The 23,603-nt window shown below is 55.7% G+C and overlaps 11 protein-coding genes across 11 annotated transcripts; 5 read left to right on the top strand and 6 right to left on the bottom strand.

The window, feature by feature from the left end:
* Positions 1-2: 2 nt before the first annotated feature.
* Positions 3-2,337, top strand: VTN49DRAFT_3567 (uncharacterized protein; the record flags this gene model as incomplete). The annotated part of the gene is made up of 4 exons (XM_069411417.1): positions 3-309; positions 382-1,136; positions 1,189-1,491; positions 1,543-2,337. 4 exons carry the CDS (start codon positions 3-5, stop codon positions 2,335-2,337), a joined length of 2,160 nt encoding a protein of 719 aa, XP_069268038.1.
* Positions 2,338-2,424: 87 nt separating this feature from the next.
* On the top strand, positions 2,425-2,649 carry VTN49DRAFT_3566 (uncharacterized protein; the record flags this gene model as incomplete). The annotated part of the gene is made up of 1 exon (XM_069411416.1): positions 2,425-2,649. One exon carries the CDS (start codon positions 2,425-2,427, stop codon positions 2,647-2,649), a length of 225 nt encoding a protein of 74 aa, XP_069268037.1.
* A 631-nt stretch (positions 2,650-3,280) lies between these two features.
* Positions 3,281-5,790, bottom strand: VTN49DRAFT_3565 (uncharacterized protein; the record flags this gene model as incomplete). The annotated part of the gene is made up of 2 exons (XM_069411415.1): positions 3,281-5,628; positions 5,685-5,790. 2 exons carry the CDS (start codon positions 5,788-5,790, stop codon positions 3,281-3,283), a joined length of 2,454 nt encoding a protein of 817 aa, XP_069268036.1.
* Positions 5,791-6,269: 479 nt separating this feature from the next.
* VTN49DRAFT_3564 (uncharacterized protein) lies at positions 6,270-8,379 on the top strand (the record flags this gene model as incomplete). Its single annotated transcript, XM_069411414.1, has 4 exons — positions 6,270-6,347; positions 6,402-6,450; positions 6,518-8,183; positions 8,247-8,379. The coding sequence occupies 4 exons, from the start codon at positions 6,270-6,272 to the stop codon at positions 8,377-8,379; spliced, it is 1,926 nt and encodes a 641-aa protein (XP_069268035.1).
* A 276-nt stretch (positions 8,380-8,655) lies between these two features.
* On the bottom strand, positions 8,656-9,682 carry VTN49DRAFT_3563 (uncharacterized protein; the record flags this gene model as incomplete). Its single annotated transcript, XM_069411413.1, has 2 exons — positions 8,656-9,192; positions 9,245-9,682. The coding sequence occupies 2 exons, from the start codon at positions 9,680-9,682 to the stop codon at positions 8,656-8,658; spliced, it is 975 nt and encodes a 324-aa protein (XP_069268034.1).
* Positions 9,683-9,893: 211 nt separating this feature from the next.
* VTN49DRAFT_3562 (uncharacterized protein) lies at positions 9,894-11,631 on the bottom strand (the record flags this gene model as incomplete). Its single annotated transcript, XM_069411412.1, has 2 exons — positions 9,894-11,513; positions 11,569-11,631. 2 exons carry the CDS (start codon positions 11,629-11,631, stop codon positions 9,894-9,896), a joined length of 1,683 nt encoding a protein of 560 aa, XP_069268033.1.
* A 339-nt stretch (positions 11,632-11,970) lies between these two features.
* Positions 11,971-13,288, top strand: VTN49DRAFT_3561 (uncharacterized protein; the record flags this gene model as incomplete). The annotated part of the gene is made up of 3 exons (XM_069411411.1): positions 11,971-12,445; positions 12,498-13,036; positions 13,097-13,288. The coding sequence occupies 3 exons, from the start codon at positions 11,971-11,973 to the stop codon at positions 13,286-13,288; spliced, it is 1,206 nt and encodes a 401-aa protein (XP_069268032.1).
* A 545-nt stretch (positions 13,289-13,833) lies between these two features.
* VTN49DRAFT_3560 (uncharacterized protein) lies at positions 13,834-16,779 on the bottom strand (the record flags this gene model as incomplete). The annotated part of the gene is made up of 1 exon (XM_069411410.1): positions 13,834-16,779. One exon carries the CDS (start codon positions 16,777-16,779, stop codon positions 13,834-13,836), a length of 2,946 nt encoding a protein of 981 aa, XP_069268031.1.
* An 865-nt stretch (positions 16,780-17,644) lies between these two features.
* VTN49DRAFT_3559 (uncharacterized protein) lies at positions 17,645-17,938 on the bottom strand (the record flags this gene model as incomplete). Its single annotated transcript, XM_069411408.1, has 1 exon — positions 17,645-17,938. One exon carries the CDS (start codon positions 17,936-17,938, stop codon positions 17,645-17,647), a length of 294 nt encoding a protein of 97 aa, XP_069268030.1.
* A 1,299-nt stretch (positions 17,939-19,237) lies between these two features.
* On the bottom strand, positions 19,238-20,906 carry VTN49DRAFT_3558 (uncharacterized protein; the record flags this gene model as incomplete). Its single annotated transcript, XM_069411407.1, has 2 exons — positions 19,238-20,143; positions 20,202-20,906. The coding sequence occupies 2 exons, from the start codon at positions 20,904-20,906 to the stop codon at positions 19,238-19,240; spliced, it is 1,611 nt and encodes a 536-aa protein (XP_069268029.1).
* A 366-nt stretch (positions 20,907-21,272) lies between these two features.
* On the top strand, positions 21,273-23,576 carry VTN49DRAFT_3557 (uncharacterized protein; the record flags this gene model as incomplete). Its single annotated transcript, XM_069411406.1, has 3 exons — positions 21,273-21,455; positions 21,513-21,698; positions 21,756-23,576. The coding sequence occupies 3 exons, from the start codon at positions 21,273-21,275 to the stop codon at positions 23,574-23,576; spliced, it is 2,190 nt and encodes a 729-aa protein (XP_069268028.1).
* Between the last annotated feature and the right edge of the window lie 27 nt (positions 23,577-23,603).

Here is a 23,603-nt window from a genome sequence, read left to right as displayed (position 1 = left end):
TGATGACTCAGCAATTCCCGGCCCATCAAGGCATCCCCCAGCACGCGGGTCTGCCTCCTGGTCACCCAATGGCGCAGGCTCAGCACCCGAACATTGGCGTGCAGGGCCCTGGCACAGGTATGGTCCAGCAGCTACATCCTGGCGTGTCGTCCGCCACGGGTCCGCAGGCTACCCAGCCCGGTCCGATGGTCGCGATGCCGCCCGGCGCGACCACCGGCCCCGGCGGTCCGGTGCCAAACCCGGCGCATGCGCTGTCGCATTTGAATCCTACTCAGACACATCTGCTCCAGCAGCAGCAATTTGCGAACTGTGAGTCCCCACATTGGAAATTGCCCACTGCCTGAAGGTCAATGCTGACAAGCTGTCCCTGCGTCTCTGTAGTCGCGAATAACCCTCAGATGCTTCACCACCAGCAGGTCCTAAGGCAGCGCCAGATGATTCTGCAACAGCAGCAGGCCCAACAAGCGCAACAAGCAGCTCAGCATCCGGGTATTCCGGGGTCGCTACCGGCGGGATCGCAGGGCCTTAATGCGGCCCAAATCGCCGCCATGCAAAACCAAGGGATGCGGCCAATGAACATGCTTCAGCTACATCAGCAGATGCCTCATATGCAGCCGGCGAGCATACAGCAACAGCAGCAGTTTCTCGCGATGCAACAGGCGCAGCAGCAGGCAGCCCAACAAGCAAATAATGCCGCTCACCAGGGTCAACAAACACCTCAACAACGGACCACGATGCCTCCCTCGACCGCGACTTCTGCACCGTCAACGGCGCCGGCTAGCGCTACACCGTCACAGCAGCCTCCAAATGCTCCCCCACATTCGGCTCCGCAGCAGCCGCCGCAGCAGGGAGCGCATGGCGGGCCCCAGCCGACGACAAACCCTCCACATCAGCCGGCGTCCCAGGCGCAGCAGTCACAGCCGCAGATGCCGACAAGTCAACCGCCATCGTCACAGGCACAAACACAGCCGCCAACGAGTCAGCCACAAGCTGCCGCATTGACACAGCCGCAGCTGCAGCATCTGCACCATCAACAGCAACTGCTTCTCGCACAGCAACAGCAAGCAATGGCCGCGCGACAATCACAAAGCAGGGCGCTTCTGAATCACTTTTTTGAGACGCTAGCTAATAGTCCGGTAAGTCTTCTTGGTATCGACATTGGTGAAGATGTTGCTGATCAATTTGCAGAGTGACGCGGATCTGCCATATTGGCAGCAGTTCGTAGATCGCTTCTACAACACGCATGGGATGATGCCCGGCGTCGGCGTACTCCGCCAGGCGGTTCTCACGTCGACCTCGGGGACGAAATCCTTCGAAGTGGCCACATCCATCCTACCACGATACTACTACACCCTGTATAATAATGGAATCAAGAAGATCCAGACCTTTGTTGATAGCCAAGGTATTCGCGAGAGTCTGTTGCCGAACGGCAACCGGGTCTTGGATTGTCCCCGGGCAACGACGATTTACTGGTTTACGAATGAATGCCAGGTACGTGAGTCCCAATTGGAAGCTCTGATCCATCGGGCTGACTCATTGTAGCTTTTTGTGACTGGAGGTGTCAGAGCGATCATCAACAATGAATTGAAGTTTGATGTCATCGACCTGTCGGTGTCGAGTTTCAGGGAATACGTTCCCCGCAGCCTATTACAGCCGCCGGAAGTCGTAGACCCAAAGCAGAGCCCGAGACTGTCCAAGACCGCCAACAAGCGTGCACAGAAGCTGCCGACGTCGGCTGGTGTGGGAATTCCCGAGTCATTGATCAATGAGAACGGCATCCCACCCGGGGTCCAAGGTTTCCTGGAGATTGCGGAGACGTTGTCGCAAATGTCGATGGTGTTCAGTCATGCATTGGCCAACCAGGATCTCAGCCCGATGGATGCCCTGAAGCAGGTGACGCTGCAAATGGCCTCAGCATCGGTCAACATGAACGTAGCAATGCAGCAGATGCCGGCACAGCGGACTCCCAACATCAACGGGCCAACCCAATTTGCATCACCGTCGACTGTGAACATGGGGTTGCCGGGTGTACAAGGGTCTCCGCACCCGGCCAATTCGGCGCATCCCAGTCCTGCTCCAAGCCAGCTAACCGGCCCCGGCATGATGATTCCCGCTAACCAGGCCGCGCTGGGCAGCAATGGGAATCAAGTAACCAGTGGCAACGCCAGCCCCAATGTCCCTCAGAAGCGCCGTCGGGCCAGCACGGTAAAGACGGAAGGGGAGGAAGGCACTGGTGGTGTGGAGGCCAACGGGACAGCAACCGGGCCGGCTGGAGCAGCGAAAGTGAAGGCGAGCCCTCGCGTTGGCGGAAAACGGCAAAAGGGCACTGCCTCATGATGTACAACGTTTGAGAGAGGGCTTTGAGGAGAGAACTTTGTTGGCGTTCGAGCATGTCGGCGTCTTGGGAAATATTGTCTGGGAGTTATGTCGGGATATTGCTCTTTTTCTCTTCGATTCATCTCTCGTCGCACGTCTCGCATTTCTTCACGCGTGACATCTAGCATGGCGTCCGTTGTTCGTGTCATTCTGTTGGGTCTTGGGGAATTTTGGTTGATTCACTCCGTTTCACTCCGTCTCAAGACCAGGCAAGTGCACTGCATTTGGCCAGCCGGCGAATTCGATTTCCACGGCCCCGGGAAGTCTTCGTGAGCAGCTGGCTGATTTGCTTGGGGCATTGCTCCATCGCTGCATGAGCTATTTTGCGGCGATATGTTTCCATAATTCCATGTGTTGATACGTTTTATTTATCTACTACCAGGATGGGTTGATGAGTTTGGCTCGAGCCTTAGTGCTCCGTGTTTGAATATTCGGCTCTTATTGTGTTCTTCCGGTTGGGCTCTTCCGGTTGGGCGTTGGGTGCGTTTTGCCTTAAAGAGGTGTTTGACTTTTTTTTTTATATCCCGGCTGCTTGATCTCCATCTCATGTCGTCCAGTTGTGCTCCGAGAACTCCGTGTTAATGATGACTGGTTGATGCCTGACTTCCATTCGGTAGATTTCTCCTGCGTAGTGAATTGGGCCTGCGACCATCCAGAGCAATGCTGCAGTAGCAAATCCAGTAGCAGGAAAATAGTGTTAATGTCTTGGACGGGCTGACCATCCAGGAACAGTCAAATGTCTAACGAAGAGGCTTGTTCTTCCAGTTATCCTACGGTCTCGTTCTAGCTTTTGGGCAAACCATCGAACAAATGTATTCATCTCTAGATGATCGAACCGGCCATCCTAAGCACCACCCAAACCCATGCTCATGAACATCGTGAATACTACTTAAAAAGAATCAATCTACTGGGTATTGTTGTAGACCTCCTCCACCGGCCGTGCCTTTCGCGGGAACACCCGCTTATACAAACTGATTCCGATGGTATCCTGTGGATGAATTCGGCCATCAAACGTCGCTTTGAAGTAGCCGTGAGTGCCCAGGCTCTCCTTGATGTATCCGCTGCGGCCGTGCTTGGTCCATAGCGGGAGCGCCTTGAACCAGTTGACGTCTTCGGCGTTAAAGAACATGTACCGCACCGTCACGACGCGCTTGTGGATCTTGAACGGGTGGCCCGTCAGGATGACCCGCTTGGCGACGACACGGGCTGGGTCTGCTGCGACGACCGTGCCGGTGGCGACGAGATCGAGGCCTTCCTTGTCGTCCGAAGAATCCATGGCATCCGCCCCATCTTGTTCGTCGTTGTCGTCGAGTTTCTGGTTCCTTCGGCGGAAAACCAGCACAGGAACCGCACCCCATGTCACCGGCCCGATGTACGAGGCGATCGCGCTGCGTCCTGGGTGCAGGAAGCGGTCGAACTTGTGCACGTTGTTGGGTGTGTTTCCAGCAGCAGAGAAGATCGGATTCACGACGAGACGGCGCGGGCCGCACTGGAAGATGAGCTCGTCCTTGGATTTGATTGGGCGCTCCGCCGACGAGCTCAACGTGACGTTGATGTTGACGACGGAGTGCTTGTGCTCGTGGCGCAACAGGGAGAAGAGCGCCACGGGCGACTGTGCCTTGCGGAGCGAGGCGGGCACCGCGCGCAGATGCACGTCGACGCGCACGCCCGGGTTAACACCGCCGACCAACGCCTCACGGATCACTTTGTTGCGTGTAGCCCGGAAATCAGCGAACTGCAGCAACCGCCGCCAGTCCTCCGGCTCGTACGGTCGGTCCTCCGACGTCTCCCATCGGCTGGTCCGCAGACTCTTGAGGCCGCGGTACTTAGCGAGCCGCTCCCGTGCCAGCACGTTCGGGTGCAACTCAATCTCGTCGGGGAATTCCAGGTCTTCTTTTTCCTCCTTGCGACGGCTGGCTCGGTAGGCTTCCAGCTGCGCACGCTCGTCCGCGTCCTCCAGTGACCGGTCCTGGAACGCTTCTGATTGTGGGTATTCTGACGGCCCGGCTTCCGTCATGGCGTCCTGGTTGTTTTCTGGGAAGACACCGTCTTCGGGCCGACCCTCCTCAGCATCGTCCATTTGGACGTCCTCTACGTCGTTTTGGAGGTCGACCATATCCGAGCCCGAGTCGGAATCGTCCTCCAGATACCAGGCAGATTGGTACGCAGAGGTTCCCCGTGGAACCCTCTTTGCTCTTGGAATCTCGTCCTCCGACTCATTGTCAGAGAAATAGTGATGGTCGTCAATGAGCACGCCTTTTCGCTCCGTCGGCTCGGGCATTTCATCCTCCATTTCGATTTCCTCCGGTGCGACGATCGCCATGTCGTCGCAGTCTGCGGTCGGTTGATCCAGCACCTGGGGACCATCCGTGTCGTCGACGGCCATGACGTCGTCCTTTTTCCCTCGCCCAGTAGGCAGCGGTGCGGCGGTGATGGAGCTCACCTGGAAATCACCCCAGCCGGGGATGTGGACAATCCGATCCGCCTTGAGGCCTTTGCCTCGCACCACGCCCGTCACGACGACGTCGTCCACCGTCTCGCCGTCCGCTGTGTCGGGCCACGACACGTTCTCAATCAACATCCAGCTTCGATCGTCTCGCCAATGGATTCCCTTTGGTGTGGCCGTGCACAATGTCCGCACGGCATTCGAGCATTCTTGCCTTGAGTCGACAGACAGGACCCTCTCGACTGTGGGGAAGAAATGGTTGATGAACGACTTCAGTGACGAGATGACTTGTGGCCGTTTCTTAGGAGGCTCGATCTGATTCAATCCTTGGGCCATGACGAGAACGTTCGAAATGCCTTGGCCCTCGATCGAGCGCAAAATGTTCTCCCCTTCCTCCTCTACCTCGACATCCGTTGGCAGGACCAGAATCACAAAATCGGCAACCCGACATACGTCCAGCGCATTGATCAGATCATACTTTGCGGGCATGAACATGAGATTTTGCTTGAATCGGTCGATGCGCACACGTGCAATGCTATCGCCGGATATATTGCCTGAGACATCGCTGGGCACATCGACGCTTTCGTTCAGCGCGCGGATCACGGCGGCAACATTAATCGATTCGGCCAGGGGCACGATTGCCGTCTGTCGAGGAGCACCATTCTGTCCGGAGAATATACTGATCGTTTGCGCTCGCTCCTGTTGTTTCTGAAGGAGCCTCTGGCGGGCTTGGTTCTTGCGATCTAGTTTCGACATGACAACTTGATGAGGTGTTCGCCGAACGCCCTTTTCGCGCTCAGCTTTGCCTATATGAAATGGCTGGATTAGTGTGACTACTATCATGCTGGCCGCAACTCCATACCCTTTTCTCGGGCCTTGATGGCACCCTTGCTTGCATGTCTGCTCTTGAACGGCTTGTGTGTGACCTTGGTGGTCGGCCGATGGTGGTGCTGCACGATGGGCGCCATGGCGGCGCCGTCTGAGCCTTTGAACCTAAACGGTAGGGAAGCCAGGCTGACAGACAATTTACAAGCACGAAACCGGCCGCGAGAAGAGCGTGAATGGACTGTTGATATCTTGTCGAGCCGATAGCAAAAATTATTTTTTAGGGTTGGGTGTGCCGCTGTGGGGTGTGGGTGTGCAAAAGTTATTTCAAAATGTTTCAAAATTATTCAAATTTGAAGGTTTATGATTCGCAAATCATTACTTTTTCTAGTAGCATCGGAAGAATCACGGGCCAATCTTAAGCCGAGGCTTGGCTGTTACGTAATATTCCGTCCAGCCGAGGTATGACGGAGATGCCCTGGTCAGATGAAGCAGAGTATTAAAGCCTTCACATGGCTTCATGCCAGTTCTCCAGCTGCTACACTACTTATAGCAGTGAGATCTCCTTCTCCGCCCTGAAAACCACTGTATTTGCAGTATATTTCAACCATTAGCCGAGGGGATGTTACTGGCTTCTGCTAGAAGCCGTCTGATTTCTGCCGCTGGACGCGCTTCTCCGCGATTTGGCATTCCCTCGCCGGTATGGGCGATTGATATACGATAGTCATGGGAGCACCGACTCACAGATTGTCAGATTCTCAGCATGGCGCCGCAACGCCGAAAGCAATCCTCCGTCCCAGAAGGTATGACGTCAGGGTTCAACCGGAGTCAGAAACAAGGCATGCTAAGTTAAGCTTTGGCGAAATTTAGGGTATAGGGAGGATCTGTCCAAAGGCCGCATGCTGCGGTTTGAGGACTCTCTGCCCCGTCTTCCTGTGCCCTCCCTGGAGGAGACTGGCCGGAGGTACCTAAAGTCCGTGCGTCCGCTGCTGACGCCTGAGGAATACGAGCGGACATCCAAGGCGGTGCACGAGTTCATCAAGCCCGGTGGTGAAGGCGAGCCGCTGCAGAAGAGACTGCTGGAGCGCCGCAACGACCCCAATATCAAGAATTGGTTGACCGAGTGGTGGAACCACGCGGCATACCTGGGCTACCGCGACCCCGTTGTTCCGTATGTGTCGTATTTCTACTCGTACCGTGATGACCGTAAGCGCCGCAATCCCGCTGCGCGGGCGGCGTCGATTACGACCGCGGTTCTCGACTTCAAGCGGCAAGTGGATGATCGCTCGCTGGAGCCGGAGTATCTCCGCAAGTTGCCTATGGCCATGAGCTCGTACCAGTACATGTTCAACTGCTGCCGGATTCCTCGAGAAGGCGCGGACTATGTCGAGACCTATCCCCCGCAGGAGAATCAGTATATCATTGTCGTCCGGAAGAATCAGTTCTTCAAGCTGCCCATTGTGGTGGACGGACAGCAGCTCACGACGGCGGAGCTGCAGAAGCAGTTCGAGCGCATTTACAAGCTGGCAGAGCACCCCGTCCCACCGGTCGGTGTACTGACTGCGGCAAACCGAGACCACTGGGCGGCGTCGCGGAAGAAGCTGCTCGAGGCCAGCCCCGTGAACGCGCAAGCCTTGCGGGACATTGAATCGTCTGGTTTCCTGGTCTGTCTCGATGATGCGGCCCCGGTGACACTGGAGGAGCGGGCTCACCAGTACTGGCACGGCGACGGGTGCAATCGGTGGTTCGACAAGCCTCTGCAGTTCATCATCAACGACAATGGCACGGCGGGCTTCATGGGTGAGCACAGCATGATGGACGGTACTCCCACGCACCGGATCAACGACTACGTCAATAAGATGATCTTTGGCAACAAGCTGGACTTTGACAACCCGACGGTGCGGTCGACGCTGACGGAGCCGGCCGTGATTCGGTTCGAGCTCAATGCAGAGGTCGAGAAGGCGATCAGCGAGGCACTGCACGAGCACCGGAACCACATTGCGCAACACGAGCTGCGCGTGCAAGCCTTCCAGGGCTACGGCAAGGGACTGATCAAGAAGTTCAAGTGCAGCCCCGACGCCTACGTGCAGATGCTGATCCAGCTGGCTTACTACAAGATGTACGGCGTCAACCGCCCGACATACGAGTCGGCCACGACACGCAAATACCAGGAGGGCCGCACGGAGACCACCCGAACCGTCTCCGAGGAGAGCGTGGCCTTCTGCCGCGCACACGAGGACCCCAACGTGCCGCGTGAGGAGGTCGTCAAGTTGTTCCGCAAGGCGCTCGCCGCGCACACGCAATACACCCTGGACGCCAGCGACGGTCACGGTGTCGACCGTCACCTGTTCGGTCTGAAGAAGCTCCTCCGCGAGGGCGAGCCCCTTCCGGCGATATACCGAGACCCTGCCTACTCGTACAGCTCCTCGTGGTTCCTGTCCACTTCGCAGCTAAGCTCGGAGTACTTCAACGGATACGGCTGGAGCCAGGTGATTGACCAGGGTTATGGAATTGCGTACATGATCAATGAGGACAGGTATTCTATTCCCACCTGCCATCCTTTCCCTTTAATAGAATCGATCCGCTAACATGAGATTAGTCTGAACTTTAACATCGTCTGCAAACGCCTCGGCGCGGACCGGATGAGCTACTATCTCAACCAGGCAGCGATGGAGGTGCGGGATCTGCTCATGCCGGATCTGTTGGCCGAGCAGGAGAAGGCCAAGCTGTGATGATATCCATATCAGAACTTAGATGTTTTTTGTATATTGTACATACATGTGGAGGGATTAGCGAACTAAAAGTGGTTTCATACATAGTATCGTTTAGACCTCGTTTCAGAGAACATCGCTCTATTATTTGTTGATTAGTTGATTAGCTCAGTAAACCACTACAAGCACGCGCAGCGTGTAGTAGCTATGATACAACGACCCTAATCATGTCCGAACCAACCGATCCAAATCCTAGAATAAAAAAAGTACACCGTGAATAAAGAAAACGATCGAGGTTTAAGTCTTGTCTTCCGTTGCCGCCGGTGTTGCCAGACTACTACTCGGCCCTGACTCGCTCTGCTCAGTCGGCTGCTGTTGCGTGTCCGTTGGCGATTGCGTGGTAGTAGTGCTGCCTTGCTGAGACTGAGACTGGGATTGTGACGCAGACAACTCGGCCAGCTGCCGCTCCAGTTCCCTCACACGCATGCGCAGCATCTGGTTCTCGCGCGCGAGCATCGCGGCTTCGGCCTGGTAGTGGTGGTGGGATTGAGACTGAGACGACTCACCCAGCATGGACCACTCGGAGCCAACGCTCGCCTGTGCCGGATCCAGGCTCGGCGATGCGGCGAGGCTGGAGTTGCGCGAGCTGCGGCGGGGTACCGGGCGGATGGGGATCGGGGGAATGGATGATGACGGTGGTGCGCGTTCGGAGCTTGGCGTGGTGGTGGGGTCTTCGACAGCGCTGATAGAATGCTGCTGTTGCTGTTGCTGCTGTTGTTGCTGGAGCTGCTGAAGTTGCGCTTGCTGCTGTCGGATTAATTGGAGGAGGCGATTCTACAATAATCATCAGTTACTCGCCAGTGTTCGTAAGTCCTCGGATACATACTACTTGCGCCTCCTGCTCCTGCTCCAGTTCCTGATGTAGCTCGCCGAGAGACAGCGCACGATGGTGATGCGGATCCCCCGTGCCAATGATCGAGCTTCCGCCCAGGCTGCTCGGGCTCGCCGTGCGGAACGACGTGGCGGATGGAGGCTCCGTATCTCCTATGTTCAAATACCCTGCGATCCCAGATCGTCGCCGACTTTCCGAGATCGACTGCCGATTACTCCTCGGTGAGCTGCGCCGGCTCACCGACGAGCGATGCGAGAGGTCTCCGCCGCCGCCGCTGTTCACCGGCATGGGGTTCACGCTTGGAGACTGCGGTGCGGACTGATCCCCCGCGTTCGCGTTGCTGCTGTTCGAATGTGGCCACTGGTTGCGGAGTTGACGCGGCGATGCCGACGTCGAGCGTGACGGAGGCAGAGAATTTATATCCGGTGACATTCTTCGCTCCGCCAAGACGCGATGTGCGGACTCATCTGGGTTGGACTTTTTGTACTGTCAAGTTCTCAATCCTTTGTTTCCACGCAATCGATGAATGAGGCTCCGCGGGGTTATCACGTGATCCTGCGTCATCGCCTGATAGGCCGACTGACCGACAGTGAGAGCTTGACAGTGAAGAACGAAGGGCGTTGCTTGTGCTATATACTAGCCATTATGACGGCACACCCTCGTATTCCCAGCCCTCAATAACACGCTTGCGTCTCCGGGAGGTCCGCCGGTTCGCGTTGCACTTGATAAAAAGCGTCAGCGCCGTGATGAGAAGGATCACAATGGCCGCGATCGTAGGTATCAGAATGGTTTTGCGCCGGACGTCTGCGGCGTCCGCGGTGTAGACGCATGTCCCATTAACACCGCCCAGGACCCAGCAGTATTGCACATCCAGCGAGTTGAGGTTTAGCCAGATGAACTTCTCTTCTCCACCTAGCGTAGTCTGCGCGGCCTGGTAGAGATAGGAATTGTCCAGCCCCGTGCGCGGGACATCAAAAAATGTCCCGCTGGGGCAGAGATCGACGGCGTCGGAGAATTCGCTCCTGTCGTCGGAAATCACCCACGAGTATGGGGACCCGTCAACCCGACAGGCCGCGCGGTACTCGTCAGAGCAATTGCCGGCTCGCCAGTGGCCTGTCGAGTTGATGTCCATGACGGCGCAACGGAACAGCCTGTTGGGATCGAAGATCGAGTCCGCATTCGGGAGGATGCTGATATTCTGCGGCTCGCCTAGCGCCCAGGACCATGCAGACGACATAGACAGATTCCGATACGGATCCACGTCCACATCCGCACTTTTTCCATTCAATGTCACGTTGATTACCGGCGAGAAGCCACAAGCAGTGGCATTGCGCAGTAGCAGAGAGGTCTCGTAACTGAGCGTCAGGTTCGTGGCCAAATTGGTCTCGGCCCACGACGCGTTTACCGCGCCAATGTCAGTTTTGTCCGGGTCGAAGAAGCATTCCGACTGCAGGCCGCTGCCACTCGAGGTCACCGTAGTACTAATATGATTTGTGATTTCATTTGAAGAGAAAATCACGTTACGATCGCTGGCAAAGTCATAGCCCTGCATTTGCGAATCAACCGAACCCCAGCCCACCAGCAGCCTCCAATCCCCACGGGTGAAAAAGTATGCCTCGCATGGCCACCCATCCGGCGTTGTTTGAATTCCGTTGTCTTTTTCTTCTACGGTAAAGAAACCGTTCATTGGATGTGTCAGGCTCGTGGTATCCCGAAACCACGATTCATTGAGGTTGCTGCGATCGTGGCGTAGGTCTGCCGGCGTGTATATGAACGGAGTCAATTCCTGTCGGAAAAGCGTGCCCAGAAGAGAACCACCAGAAGGAAGCTCCTGCGATGAAAGATGTCGCGATGGTTGATTTGGCGCGTTAGGATCGCGTGCGGCATGGATATTAAGTATGATATACAGCATTTGTCTCTCAGTAGCCTCCTCAGTTTCGCGGAAATACTCGCGCAGCAAGTTCATTATTGTGCTCAGGCCCATCCCGTCGTCGCACGTATACGGGCCCAGATTATGCTGCACGCTGGCCGACCCTGACGGCTTGGATGGCAGCGTGACTGGGCACAGCTGCCATCGTCGCCTCTGGTGGGACCAGAACACATCGATGATGATCCGGCGGTAGCCAATCGTCAAGAGGTTCGACAGACACAGGGAGCCATCGACGCCATTGTAGGACCTGTCTCCGAAACAGGCCGCCGTGAGGGAGATGGTGGGATTAGTGACGAAGTTGATTGGCACCTGGGCCGCGACATCGCGCTGGCTCTGCGCGAGCAGGTTAACAGATTTCAGCTGATAATCAGGCCATTTCGCGACATACCAGGAGAACCACCCAGAATGAGTCATTGAGGAGCGAAGTATCCTGGGTGTAGGTGCCAGACATGGCGGAGCGAGTTGCCGGTGCGCATCAGGGTCTCTTGTAGGTAATATTCTGGCCCGGCCGACCGGGACATTGCGCTCCAGCGTTCGCCTTTGTGAGCAAAGTGTATATGTCGAGCGACAAGGGAGACTCTACGCCGTGGGGGAGGAAACCACCCTGGCTAGATTTCATGCATTGCGGGATGAACCGAGGAGAGGCGGAATGAGCCACCTTTCCCTTTTAGGAAACCTGCGTATGAAACAACTGGCCTTTTGGACGTCATCAACTCTCCTTTTCCCATGACATCTTCTGCTTTTGTGCTTGAACCCGTTTCTTCCATATAGCACAAACCAGCAGAGAACCATGGCCGCTCCCCCGCCGGGAATGACGCCGCAGCAATTTGCGGCGCTGCAACAACACATGCAACAGCAGATCGCCGCCGAAGCCGCGAAGCGAGGCATGACGGTTGAAGAGTTCAGCAAGATGCAGCGGGAGCAGCTCAATGCGGAGGCGGCCAAAGCGGGCATGACACCGGAGCAATACATCAATCAACTGCGGATGCGCGCTCTGCAGCAGCGAGCAGCAATGCAACAGCAAATGCAACAGCAGCAGCAACAAGGAGGGCAGGGTCAGACTCAGGGCCAAGGGCAAGGACAAGGACAACAAGGGCAAGGGCAGCCGCAGGTGCAGCATGTGCAGCATGTTCAGCAGCAGGTGTCTGTTAATCCAAATGCGCCGCCGAATCCCAAGGCGATCGCGCTGGCCAAGTGGCTGCGCTCGCAGAATCTGAAGGCGCGCACGTGTATTCTCGATGGTCAGCGAAGGGAGATGTTCAAGGGTAATCCTTCTCTTCATTCTAAATGACAACTTAATTACTGACATGGCGCCAGTTAAACGAGCCCTCCGCGCGCTTGAATCGCCCGAGTACCAGAAAGCCGCCGCGAAGAACAAGCTCCTGCCGCCAGTGACGGACCGCGCCTCTGCGGAGAATGCGTTCAAGCTCCTCCCACTCTCGTTCCTCGCTCTGCGCGTCTCCAAGGTCAGCTCCAACTACAACAAGGGCAAGCGGGTCAAGGGCCTCTGGACCGTTAAGGTCGAGCAGCACCAGGACACGGACCCGATGACGCACTACGTTTGGCTCTACGAAGGTCCACAATGGAAGCAAAAGGCGCTGGCCGCCGCGTTCGTGATCGGCATCTTCGCCATCGTCCTCTTCCCGCTGTGGCCGATCATGCTGCGGCAGGGTGTGTGGTACCTCAGTGTGGGCATGTTGGGATTGCTGGGTCTGTTCTTCGCCCTGGCGATCGTCCGTTTGATTCTATTTTGCGTCACAGTGTTTGTGGTGCCGCCTGGTATCTGGCTGTTCCCGAATCTGTTCGAGGATGTGGGCTTTATCGACAGTTTCAAGCCACTTTGGGCGTGGAACGAGGTAAGCTATTAGCTCTTTCGCACTATCTTGTATTGCACTCTAACATGCACTGTATAGAAGAAGAAGAAGAAGCCAAAGAAAGCGAAAGCTGCGGTCTCGAAATCACAGGAGAAAGGCGCTGCTCCCACAACAGCAGCACCAGAAGCACCAACAGCAACAACGACCTCTTCCGAGGCCCAGCCGAGTTCCAGCAGCGGAACGGCATCAAAGCGCAATCTCGCTGCCAGTGTCGAAGATGCCGAGGAAGATTGATAGCCTGCAATCTTGTCATTGTCTAGTACAAAGATGCCGGCTCAAGGTGAGCAAATACAGGGTGGACATGGGAATATTTGGCGTTGCCGGTTTCCTTTCTTCCTTTTTATTGTCTTCTTTCCCTCTTGAGACTTCATGTTCAGCTACATGTTCTTTTCTTTACGCATGGGTTTTCGAAAAGTAACCATGAGTCAATAATACAGGGAGCAATGTAGTAGTTATTTGCAATAAGAAAAAAAGAGAAAATGAAATCATGCTAGTTACATTCCATGCCATCCATCTCTCATTCCTGACCGACGCCTTCATCTCCGTCACACAGGGCCAACTTGTGATTGTTTGATGAAGTCATCATACCATTCCAAGACGAAACAAAAAAATAAAACCCCAGACACCCCTAAGAAACCAAATAATCATGGACATGTGTACATGCATAGGAACATATGAACAGAAACATGGTATATAGACTTATGGGGAAAAAACAAAACAGAATGAGACAGCCTCCCGTACAACGTGGTCATGAGAACACATCAATCCGTCCAAATTGATTAGATTGCTGACCCCGCCGTGTGGGCATCTGCTTCTGGACGCGGAATCCCCGCTGGCCGAGGGAATTGCTGGACGATGGACAAGCCGTCCCTTGCCAAAGACGACGACTCCGCAGAGAATGATGGAGGAAGAGGGAAGGCAGGAGGATGCGAAGAAGAAGGTGAAGATGCGGAAGCAGAGGGTGATGCGCCTCCAGGAGAAGCGGTGGAAAGACGGGAGCGTAGAGCAGACCGATACTGGACCACGTGTGCCGGCACTTCCGGCAGAGGGTAGTTTGGAGGCGGTGCTGGCGGGGCAAGGGACATGTTGTGCAGACTCCTGCGTAGGGTGAGGCCAGGCTGTTGCGAATGTGCAGAAGAGTCGGAGGAGGGCAGTGGGCTGCGTTTGGGAATCGGCCGGGGCGATATTGATGTTGTTGTAGTTGCTGGCTGCTGCGTGGCCAGGTTGGCGGTGGATGCGGACGGCGATCGAACCTGCTTTGATTCAGGGGAGCTGGTCGTCCGAATGGGCCGGGGGCGGGAAGACAGCCGTGGAATCGATGGGGGCGTAGCGGCTGCCTTGGAGGCGCTGCCGCTCTCGTTCGGATTCGACATCGGAATGCTCGATGTTCGACTGGGAATGTTGAGATCGCCAGGCTTGGGGAATTTTGCAAGCGTGCGTGGTATCGAAGACGATCCGTTCCTCTGCAGCTGTGTGTCACTTGCCGATGGGCGACTCTGGGGCGCAACGGTTGAGTCTGGTGACTGAAGCCGGGGAATGCTGGGCAACGTCCGAGCCGGCGGGGGAACCGGATTGGGACTGACAATGCGGGTTCCAGAAAGGGTCGGCGGCATGGCCGTCCGCGGCGACGACGGTGGACTCGGGAAAAGACCGTCCGATGCGTCCGGAGGTGGATACAGCGCATCTTGTGACGCTATATCGTTCTGGGAATCGACATGCGATGTAGTTGCAGTGAATTCCTCAGATGGAACACTCGACAAGCCCAAGCCTCGTAAGCTCTCAGCGGATGACTGCGATGGAGCTGATCCTTTTCTGACAATGCTGTACCGCTTACCGAAGGACGGCAGGCTGAAATTGGGGGGCGGCGATGCACTCCTCCGCACGGGCGCCACGTTCTCCACCACCGGGGACGAACGACCCGATGAAGGGGCTCGAATAGATACGGCATCGCTGATTAGAGACCTGGGCCGACCTCTCCTCTCAACCACTTTGAACTGACGGTCCGATTGCACCGAAGGATAAGCATACAGAGACTGTCGATGCGAGCCCGTTTGCTTGCCTAGGTCATCAGACGAGACGGAGGGAGCGGACACTGGCAGGGACGAGGCCGAGGGAGACGGCTCCAGCACCATTGGTGGGAACTTGGTCACACTGTTGGGGCTACTCGGCGGCAGGGGGGCATCTCTTGGATTTTCGTACACTGTGTCGGCGTCGCCGAGCGTTGTAGCGCTGGTTGAGACTGAAATTGCGTCCGACGAGTTGTGCACAGTGATGGAACGGCGTTTGAGTGCTTTGCTCAGATTGTTGTTACCGTTACCATTGTTGCCGACCCCATCCTGATAGGAGCCTTTCCGGCGCATAGAAGCAGAGGCTGGGGAGCGCCGCAGCGTCTGTAGCGACGGCGATGGTGACGCAGTTTGGGGAGAATCCGACACAAATGACCTTCGAATACTGTCGCTTCGCTGGGTGCCGTCTGGCACCACGGGCTGCCGCCGTTGAGGCTGCGACTCCTGTTCCTCCTCCTCGGGCTCCTGTTCGAATTTCGTTCCGCCCAATGATGCAATCATTTTCCGGATCGCATTGAGCCACGACTCCATTTCCTCGGGATTTGTGAAGACCATGAATATCGTTCCCGCCACGCGTCGCGCCGTAGCGCTCTGGATTCCAATCCGGGACAAAAGCCCCTGTGATGTCGGCGCTGGGACCTTGCCTTCGTCGGATGAAGCGTGGGAGACTTGAATCACCCACGGCTTCCCTGGCAGGGCATCGCTTGCGAAGGCTGCCGACGCCGGACCCAGGCGCAATATCTTCTCTGGTAGACGATCCGAGTTTCCATCCGCAGCATATTGGAGTAGCCGGCCCGATGTCACCAAAATAAAGATCTTCTTTGTCCATTGTGTCTTGCTGATGGAGCCAGATGTCTTTCGCACATGATTGCGGTCCTTCTTGTCACTCTCCGAGCCCGCAGACGCTGAGTTCTTTCGGAGTGTGGTGTGCTCCCGACCCTCGGAGTTGGCCGTGCGCGAAGCATGCATTCGTAGGATTGACTCCGCCGACACGGTGGGGGTTGAGAGACAGGCATGTTTGACCGCCTGCGGATATGCTTGGAAGAGCGGCGGAGGCGACCACGTTGTTCCGGTCGAGCTCTCCGAATCCTTTGGCTTCTCCTTCTCCTTTAGCTTCTCCTTGTCTTTGTCTTTCTCCTTCTCCTTCTCTTTCTTCGGTGCAGCCTTGGGGGGAGGAGGTCGCGGTGGTGGAGGCGCTGGGCCTGTGGATGATGTCGGAACGTCCGCGACAAACATCCCGGCCGCCCCGAGAAGCGCACTGGCTGAGAAGGTTTCCGCTGGCGGCTTTTCCGGCAACTTTCGCAAGCCACCGCCAGTGCTGCGGGCACTCTTGGCGCTGCGGGCGTCGCTGCCGCTGCTGGTGGACATTGTCTCGGCATCTTGCGTGCTTTTGCCGCGCGAGAAGAGGCCTCGCAGGTTTGTTCTCGACGTGTCCCGCTTGAGCCGATCAGGCTGGAGGGGCACCTTTTGTTCATTGTCCGGTACCGTGGGCCGGAGACGTTGCGACTGTGATTTTCGAATTCCAGGGCCATTCGTGGGGGTGGTGCTGTTGTTATTATTGTTGTTGGCGGTGTTCAGCGGGAGGTCGGTGCGGATGCGACTCAGCTGCGGTCCACGGCGAGGGATCGCGGACCGCGGCGCAGGCGACTGGCGATCCATCTGCTACGGTCCGCAATTAAACCCTCGAAAACAGTTGACAAGAATCGCAGGATTAAAATGCCTTCATGTTCGGGAATCGTAATGTGAATAGTAGTATTGCTGTAGTTTGGGGGGGCGAAGTTGAGCACGATAAAGGAGGGCACTCTCTGTGATGGTCAAGCGGTGTGATTGAATACCTCGACATGTAGCCGTGCCGTTGCATCTCACATCATGATCTCCATGGGTCCATCCAGGGCAGCGCACCGATTCGCAGCGAGTAAAAGCGCTGTTGATCCTTAGGATCTTCCCTGCGTCGCCCCCTCAGTGGGTTTGTGCACAGAAAAAGAAACCCGCGAATAACAACTTGGACAGACGACGGAGAAAAAAAAAAAAGTAAAAAATAAGCATACGTGAAAATCGTGACAGAATGCTGAATAAACGAATGGTCGAGGACCCTTCAGCCCAGAGGTTAACCCACGTCCCACGGGCTGTCTGGCCGGACGTCAGGAACGTCGTCACTCCTCCGTCCCGTTGGGCGACGCCTGGATCCCAAGCCTTTTGAACAGGGGCGAATGGCGTTCACCATGCCTTTGCCAAGCGGAGTATCACTAAGACGCCAACTGCGCCAAGTGGATGCAGCGGGGCTCGGAATGGGGTTCCTGGGCTGAGCGCAACGAGCGGCTTGAGCCAATGCAGCATCGGATCACATCGCAAGCCTACAACGACGCGAGTCGGGACAGGCCGAAAGGGTGATTAGCCGAGCCTCTCGCCTATTCGTCTTGGTGGAAGGTCCTGTTTTAAACCGCTGATTTGAAAGCGACCAGGATGTGAAAACGACGTAGCCAACCGATGCGGCCAGGCGCAGAATGGTCTATTTGGGGCCAATCTAAGAGTAATCTACGGAGTTGGGGTCTTGGAGGGTGACGGGTACCCCTGCATCACGCTGCATGCGGATTGGAGGCAGCTGAAGAATTGCAGATAACCTAGGATGCATGGCAGCCACGCGCAGTGCCGCAGACCGGGTCGGATAATGCAGGGATGACGATTCGTACATCTGTTTTGGCGCCGGCTTGTACCGAAAGCTGATATCGACCTCCAAGTTTACGAATCCATCGTCTGCACGGAGTACGAGCACGAGCATGTGCATTACTAGAAGTCGAGAACTCGGTACTCGGCACATGAAGGGTTGTTTCAATTCTCGAGATTCTCGACCGGTGACGCAGAATAATCAAGGTTCAACGGTTGATTGAACTTAGGGATCAATTAACGCTTGCAGCTAGTGAGAGGTACCAAGTTAGCATCCGAGCCGACTGCGGTTAGGGGTTAGGGCCCGAGTTAATCGAGCCAACCACCAAGTTAAATAAAAAGTCATCTAGCATCCTATCTGCTATCTATATTAACACTCGTCAGCGTCATCAAAAGACAATGTTCGTTGTCAACCGACTCGCCACCGCGGGAGCCTCGGATAACAATCATCACAGCGTCGTATGTGAGGTTGTAGAGGAAGGAGAATCGTTCTCAGTCCAGTCCGTGCCCCCCCACACATTGACGAAGGTGATAAGACCGGTCATCCCTTGGACCGTGCTTTCTGGAGAGGAGGGATGCTTCTCAATATGAAACAATATATCCATGGAATCATACGAGGCCGAATTTTGGACTAGAGCAACTTAGTCCTAACCAATATCCAAGCGATTCTGGGACCGAATACGGAGAATGGCTCTGTCATGATCTTCTGAAACAGAAATCCAGCGTCTGGTTGCGGCTCTCGGGTGATGGCCACGTTGTGTGGACAGCGTGACTCGGTCCCTGAGGCTTTTTGCCTGGGCTTTAGAGTTAGGTTAGGGTGCCCGTGGCAGTGGGGGAAGAGTTGGTTATCGAGAGTTAAGGTTTACTGATATTTCCGGAAGAGGCAAAAGGACACATGGTTTTGCTATTTATGGATTAGTGTCAGGGGTACCCACCCAATAATGCCGTGATCATCCTTCGACTAAACCGCGATCAGTTAGTGCTTCGGTTACGAGGCATGCAACGGATCACTTAATTTGGTTTACTTGCAGTTATATCCGTAACTCGGTATAGCCATGCTTGGTAGGTATCAAGGAAGGAGGCACCTTTCATTTAGTTTCCCTGCTTTAACAACGTTACCAGTGTTTTGGGAAGATGAATGGTGTTGCTGGGTTTATTGTAAGGAAGTGATTGCTGATAGAAGATGAGACCTAGAATATTCGGTCACTCCGCCGATGCCGCCGTGATAAGCTCGCACACACAACACCACCTCGGACTCCGTATGATCTGCCATTTGCAGGCCAAATTGCGATCAGTTAGCGAGAGGCACGCCGTTCCCATTCGGGACGAACAGTCACCACGGGAAAGTCCACAATGAAGCCATCATACGGAAGTTCAAGTCCATACTTTACAATAGTCTCTAGGGACACGAAGGATCGGAGTACTTGTACAGGTTGGCGATAGTGCTCACGGCTCAGCGGCCAGCGGCACTCGTCACTTCTAGCATCTCCTCCACTCGTCCAAACTTCTCACGCAGCTTGCCTTTCTGCTTCCCAATCTCCCGTTCTGCGGCGTCAATCCGCTCCCAGTCCTGCCATGAGGTTGGGCGGAGTCCTCTCCGCAGCGCCTCCTCTCGAACCCCGTCCCATCCCAGTCCGGTACTGCCCCCGGTGGAAGAGTTGAGGAACGGGATCTGGCGATCGCCAGTACTGGATTTCTGTGATTCCCAATCCGCTGCGATGGAGTCGGCAGTGGCAAAGGCATCCATCATGGTGGAGGCAATCACGCCAGTCGGTCCCCGCTTAACCCACCCGGCACAGTAGAGTCCTGGTAAGTGAGAGATGACCGAGTCGTCAAGCGGCGTAGTACATTCCTCCGCTGGAAACTCGGAGCTCGTAATTCGGCCGAATCCATCGTGTGGAATGATACCACGACGGGAGTCGAACTTGATGCCCAGATCCTCGAAGCCTGGGAGTGCGAGGGATTTGTAGCCGATGCTGCGAAAGAAATTCCCGCATTGGACGGTTACCTCGTCGGGCTGACCATTGGGTAACAAGTGCTCGTGGACGGAGGCATCTCGTGCAAACGGTCGAGATGGGTCTAGCTCATTACGCCGGAAAATGGCATGGGAAAGCTTATCCGGCTGCTGTGGGGAAGCATGTAGAGAGTGAGGGGAGAGAAGAAAATCTAGAGACCAAGACTTGGTCGCCTCGCTAGGCTTCGTTGTTGAACCTTTGGCGAGCAATTGGACAAGACGCTTGTCCGGGCGAGGGAGTGAGGCAATGACGTCCTCTGGGGGAAACAGATCCTTGGGGATGGGGTCGAATGACACGGACGGAAGCTGCAGCAGCTCCCGTATTTCTTTAATCGTAAAAGCAGCCTAGGGAAGAACATTGAGCAACGCGAAACTACTTCAAAGTAATGAAAGGATAGCGTACTTGCATAGGACCTCGCCGGCCAACCACTCGAACCCGCTTGATCCGTGACTTGGCCAGCGCTTCCAGGGCGTATTCTGCAATGTCCGTCTGCCGCAATGCGTCGACGTCCATTAAAAGGATCCGTGCAACGTCCAATGCCACGTTGCCCTGACCGACGATCACGGCTGTGTCACCCGCCTCTAGATCTACGGGGAGATCGCGATACTCCGGCAGGCCATTATACCATCCAACAAACGCCCGCGCGGATAGCACATTACGCATACCATGCTCCCCCGGAATGCCAAGCTCTCGGTCCTCCGCTGCACCGTAAGAAAATAGAATCGCATCGTAATGAGGTTTCAGAGCAGTCAGAGGCAACTGAGAGCCAACCGCAACATTTCCGATAAAGTTAAACCGGGGAGAATTGGCGACCTCGGTGAACTTGTCTTCGCAGTTCTTCACCTCAGGATGATCAGGGGCTACACCGTATCGAACCAACCCGAATGGAACCGGCAGCTTCTCGTACATGTCGATCACGGCATCTTCAATCTTGTTGAGCAATCTAGACGACGCGTAAAATCCGGCTGGCCCGGATCCGACCACGGCAATTCGAAACGGACGGTCTCGCAGGACCGACGAGGCGTATCGACGGCCATTCGACCTGAACGGCGATCGGGACGAGCGCAGCGCGCGCAGCGCACATCGCGCGCAGATGGATGCGGCCATTGTCGGAAATTTTGACTCGGTTGAAGCCGAAAGCCAAAACAAGCTACTGATGAACAAGCACACCCCACAGAATCTATGAATCACATGATTGCGCTAGCCATAAAAAGAATAGTCAAATACCTTGATTTACATATTTACCCTGATTGGAGGATCTCTTATCAGATCCGATCGGACCCACTCTCGTTGTCCCGCCAACCGCTCAGTTATACAAACATTCTCAGCCCTACGGTCCCGTCAGCGTTCGCCCGTTTTTGCCTCGGAAGGCCTGGAGAACAGTGGTTTTCGTGGTAGAGTAGCATTTTCAACTTTGGGTGCTCTACCCTATTCCCCTCCATCGTGGACAACCACGCACGGTGACACACCACCATGGGTGGATCTTCCTCTCCGCCGTTCCTCTACGATCACCCTTCCACATGGTCGTTCAACGATCCAGTGACGCCGACGTCGCCCTTCAATCCGAAGGCTGTGACGCAGGCTAGCATGAGACCGCAGGCACGGCGTAGGCAGCCTGACGGACCGCTTGTTCGATTCAATCGTGACCCTGCTACTGTGAGTACTCTGTACGGCTCATCGTCAGATGAAACGGAATTCTGATTGCATATGTAGGAATCTGCTCGTCAGAGCAGTTCCGTGAACCCAATGAGTCCACGTACCAAAATCAGGGTGAACAGAGCGAGGATTCTGCAATTGCTGCTACGTATCGTTTCCTTGATCGGGGCCCTGGGTGTGTTATTTTGCGCGATTTGTGTCAAACGCACCGATGCTGCGCTGGGATGGATTATTCGAGTTGTGGTCCGTCCTTTATTCTCCTTTATTTTTTTGGGGTGAATCCTGCTGACGGATGTTTAGCCTGCGGTTGCCATCGTGCACACGATTTATGGAATTTACCATCTGGCCCGACCCACTGGAAGCCGCGCTCCGGCCTCATCGGCCAGCTACGCGCTATTCTCCTGCGTTCTCGATGCTGGTCTGACTCCGTTCTATGCATTTGCAAGCTTCGCTGCCGGTAGGGAGTTTACCGGGAGCGCGTACAACTGGGGAAGCCTGTTCGACGACGACAAGATCACCTCCTCCATCGTGCAGGCCTTGTTCCTGGCCTCTGCGGTCTGTGGTGGACTTCATCTGATTTCCCTGATCATCTCGATCTATATGGCAGTGGTATTCCGGATGGTCGCCCGGCTGCCGCCGGACATGAACCCGCTGGAGGAGGACAGCCATCTTACTGCGCGCCCCAGGAACAGACGCGGCAAGCTCATCAAGTCAGAAATTATGAAGCATGTCAGTGATAGCACGCTGGCTTCCTCAACGCGGAGTCTTGCCTTCTGCCACACACGCCAGGATTCGTCATCATCGAATGGAAGCTCCCCCGAGTCTCCCGATAGAGACGACACTCCGCCGTCGCCGCAGATTCCTCCCCGCAGCGGCTCCCCCAATGAGCGATTCTACAAACAATACAACCAATCCAAGTCCTCTCTGCCGGCGGGATACACGTACGAAAGCGAACAGCAACATCAGCAGCAGCCCGCGAAGTCTCCATCTCGCCCAAACTCCGTCATCGACCAGGCACCCGTGCTCCGCCCGTCGTCTGGCAACTACACTCCCATCCGCTGGGCAAGCAATGCATTCTCCGAGTCGTCCGGCAACTGGGTGGCCTATCCGTCGCCGACGGGCACTCCGGCCAACGATGAGGATGGGGACGATCTGCGCAAGCCCTCTAGCCGGAATAGCTCCCTGCTGTACACTGGCAGCAGCGATTGGCGAGCCTATGTCTCCAATCTCGGCCGCGTCAACGTAAATCGTGTCGAGGAGGGGCATGCGCGAGGAGAGTATACCGCTCTGCAGACCGAGGAGTGTTACGGCGACTACTCTGATAATGAGAATGATAACGGCCTCACGGAGGACAAGGAAAACAAGGAGCAAAACCTGGGCGACGGCATGCGCAAGCTCGTCCAGAACCCGCTATCCATGAACCCACCGACGCCGCAGCCCAAGCCGAACGAACAAGAGAACGTCACCCCGCGCAAAGTGTCCACATCGAGCAGGAAAGCAAGCGGAACCCGCCGCGCCGCGCTGACAGATATTTCCGCCAACCGCGGCGACGTTAACGAGGAGCAGCAGAACAACACCGGCACCCAGGAAAACAGTACTACTACTACTACCACCGAACCTGTCAAGGACGAATCGTCGGATGCATTCCCGGCCAGAAAAGCCAGCACAAGGAAAATCTGGACCCTCCGCGGCGGCGTCAAACAGACCCACTACGAACCCGTCAAAGTCCACGAGGATAATAACCCTGAATCCGACTCTCCCTCCGACTCCGACTCTGACGCCCACGCTTCCGACAGCGAGAAGAAGAAGCCACCACGCACCCTCTCCATCAAACGCCGCACAATGACACACTCTGCGTCATTCCCTCAAGCCAACGAAACAGATCGCAAAGGCCGCGTGGTAAGCAACTCTGGTATCGACCTCGGCAGCGGCTTTTCCGGTCGCCCCGGTTCGTACAATAGCTATATCTCGGGCCTGGGCGTTGGTCGCCGGCGAGAGGTTAGTGGCAAGGTTGCTGAAGAGGGTCGTGGCGGAATACAGAAGCAGGAAGAAAGAAAGAAGACCACGGGGCCAACGCAGCCGATTCGTGCGGCGGGATGGGCGAGGTTCGCTGGGCTGTAAAAGATTTTGATTTACGTCTAGGATTGG

Source organism: Thermomyces lanuginosus (genome assembly GCF_041956635.1).
Source record: "Thermomyces lanuginosus strain ATCC 200065 unplaced genomic scaffold VTN49scaffold_29, whole genome shotgun sequence".
Lineage (NCBI taxonomy): Eukaryota > Fungi > Ascomycota > Eurotiomycetes > Eurotiales > Trichocomaceae > Thermomyces > Thermomyces lanuginosus.
This window is presented reverse-complemented; position numbering and strand designations above follow the sequence as displayed.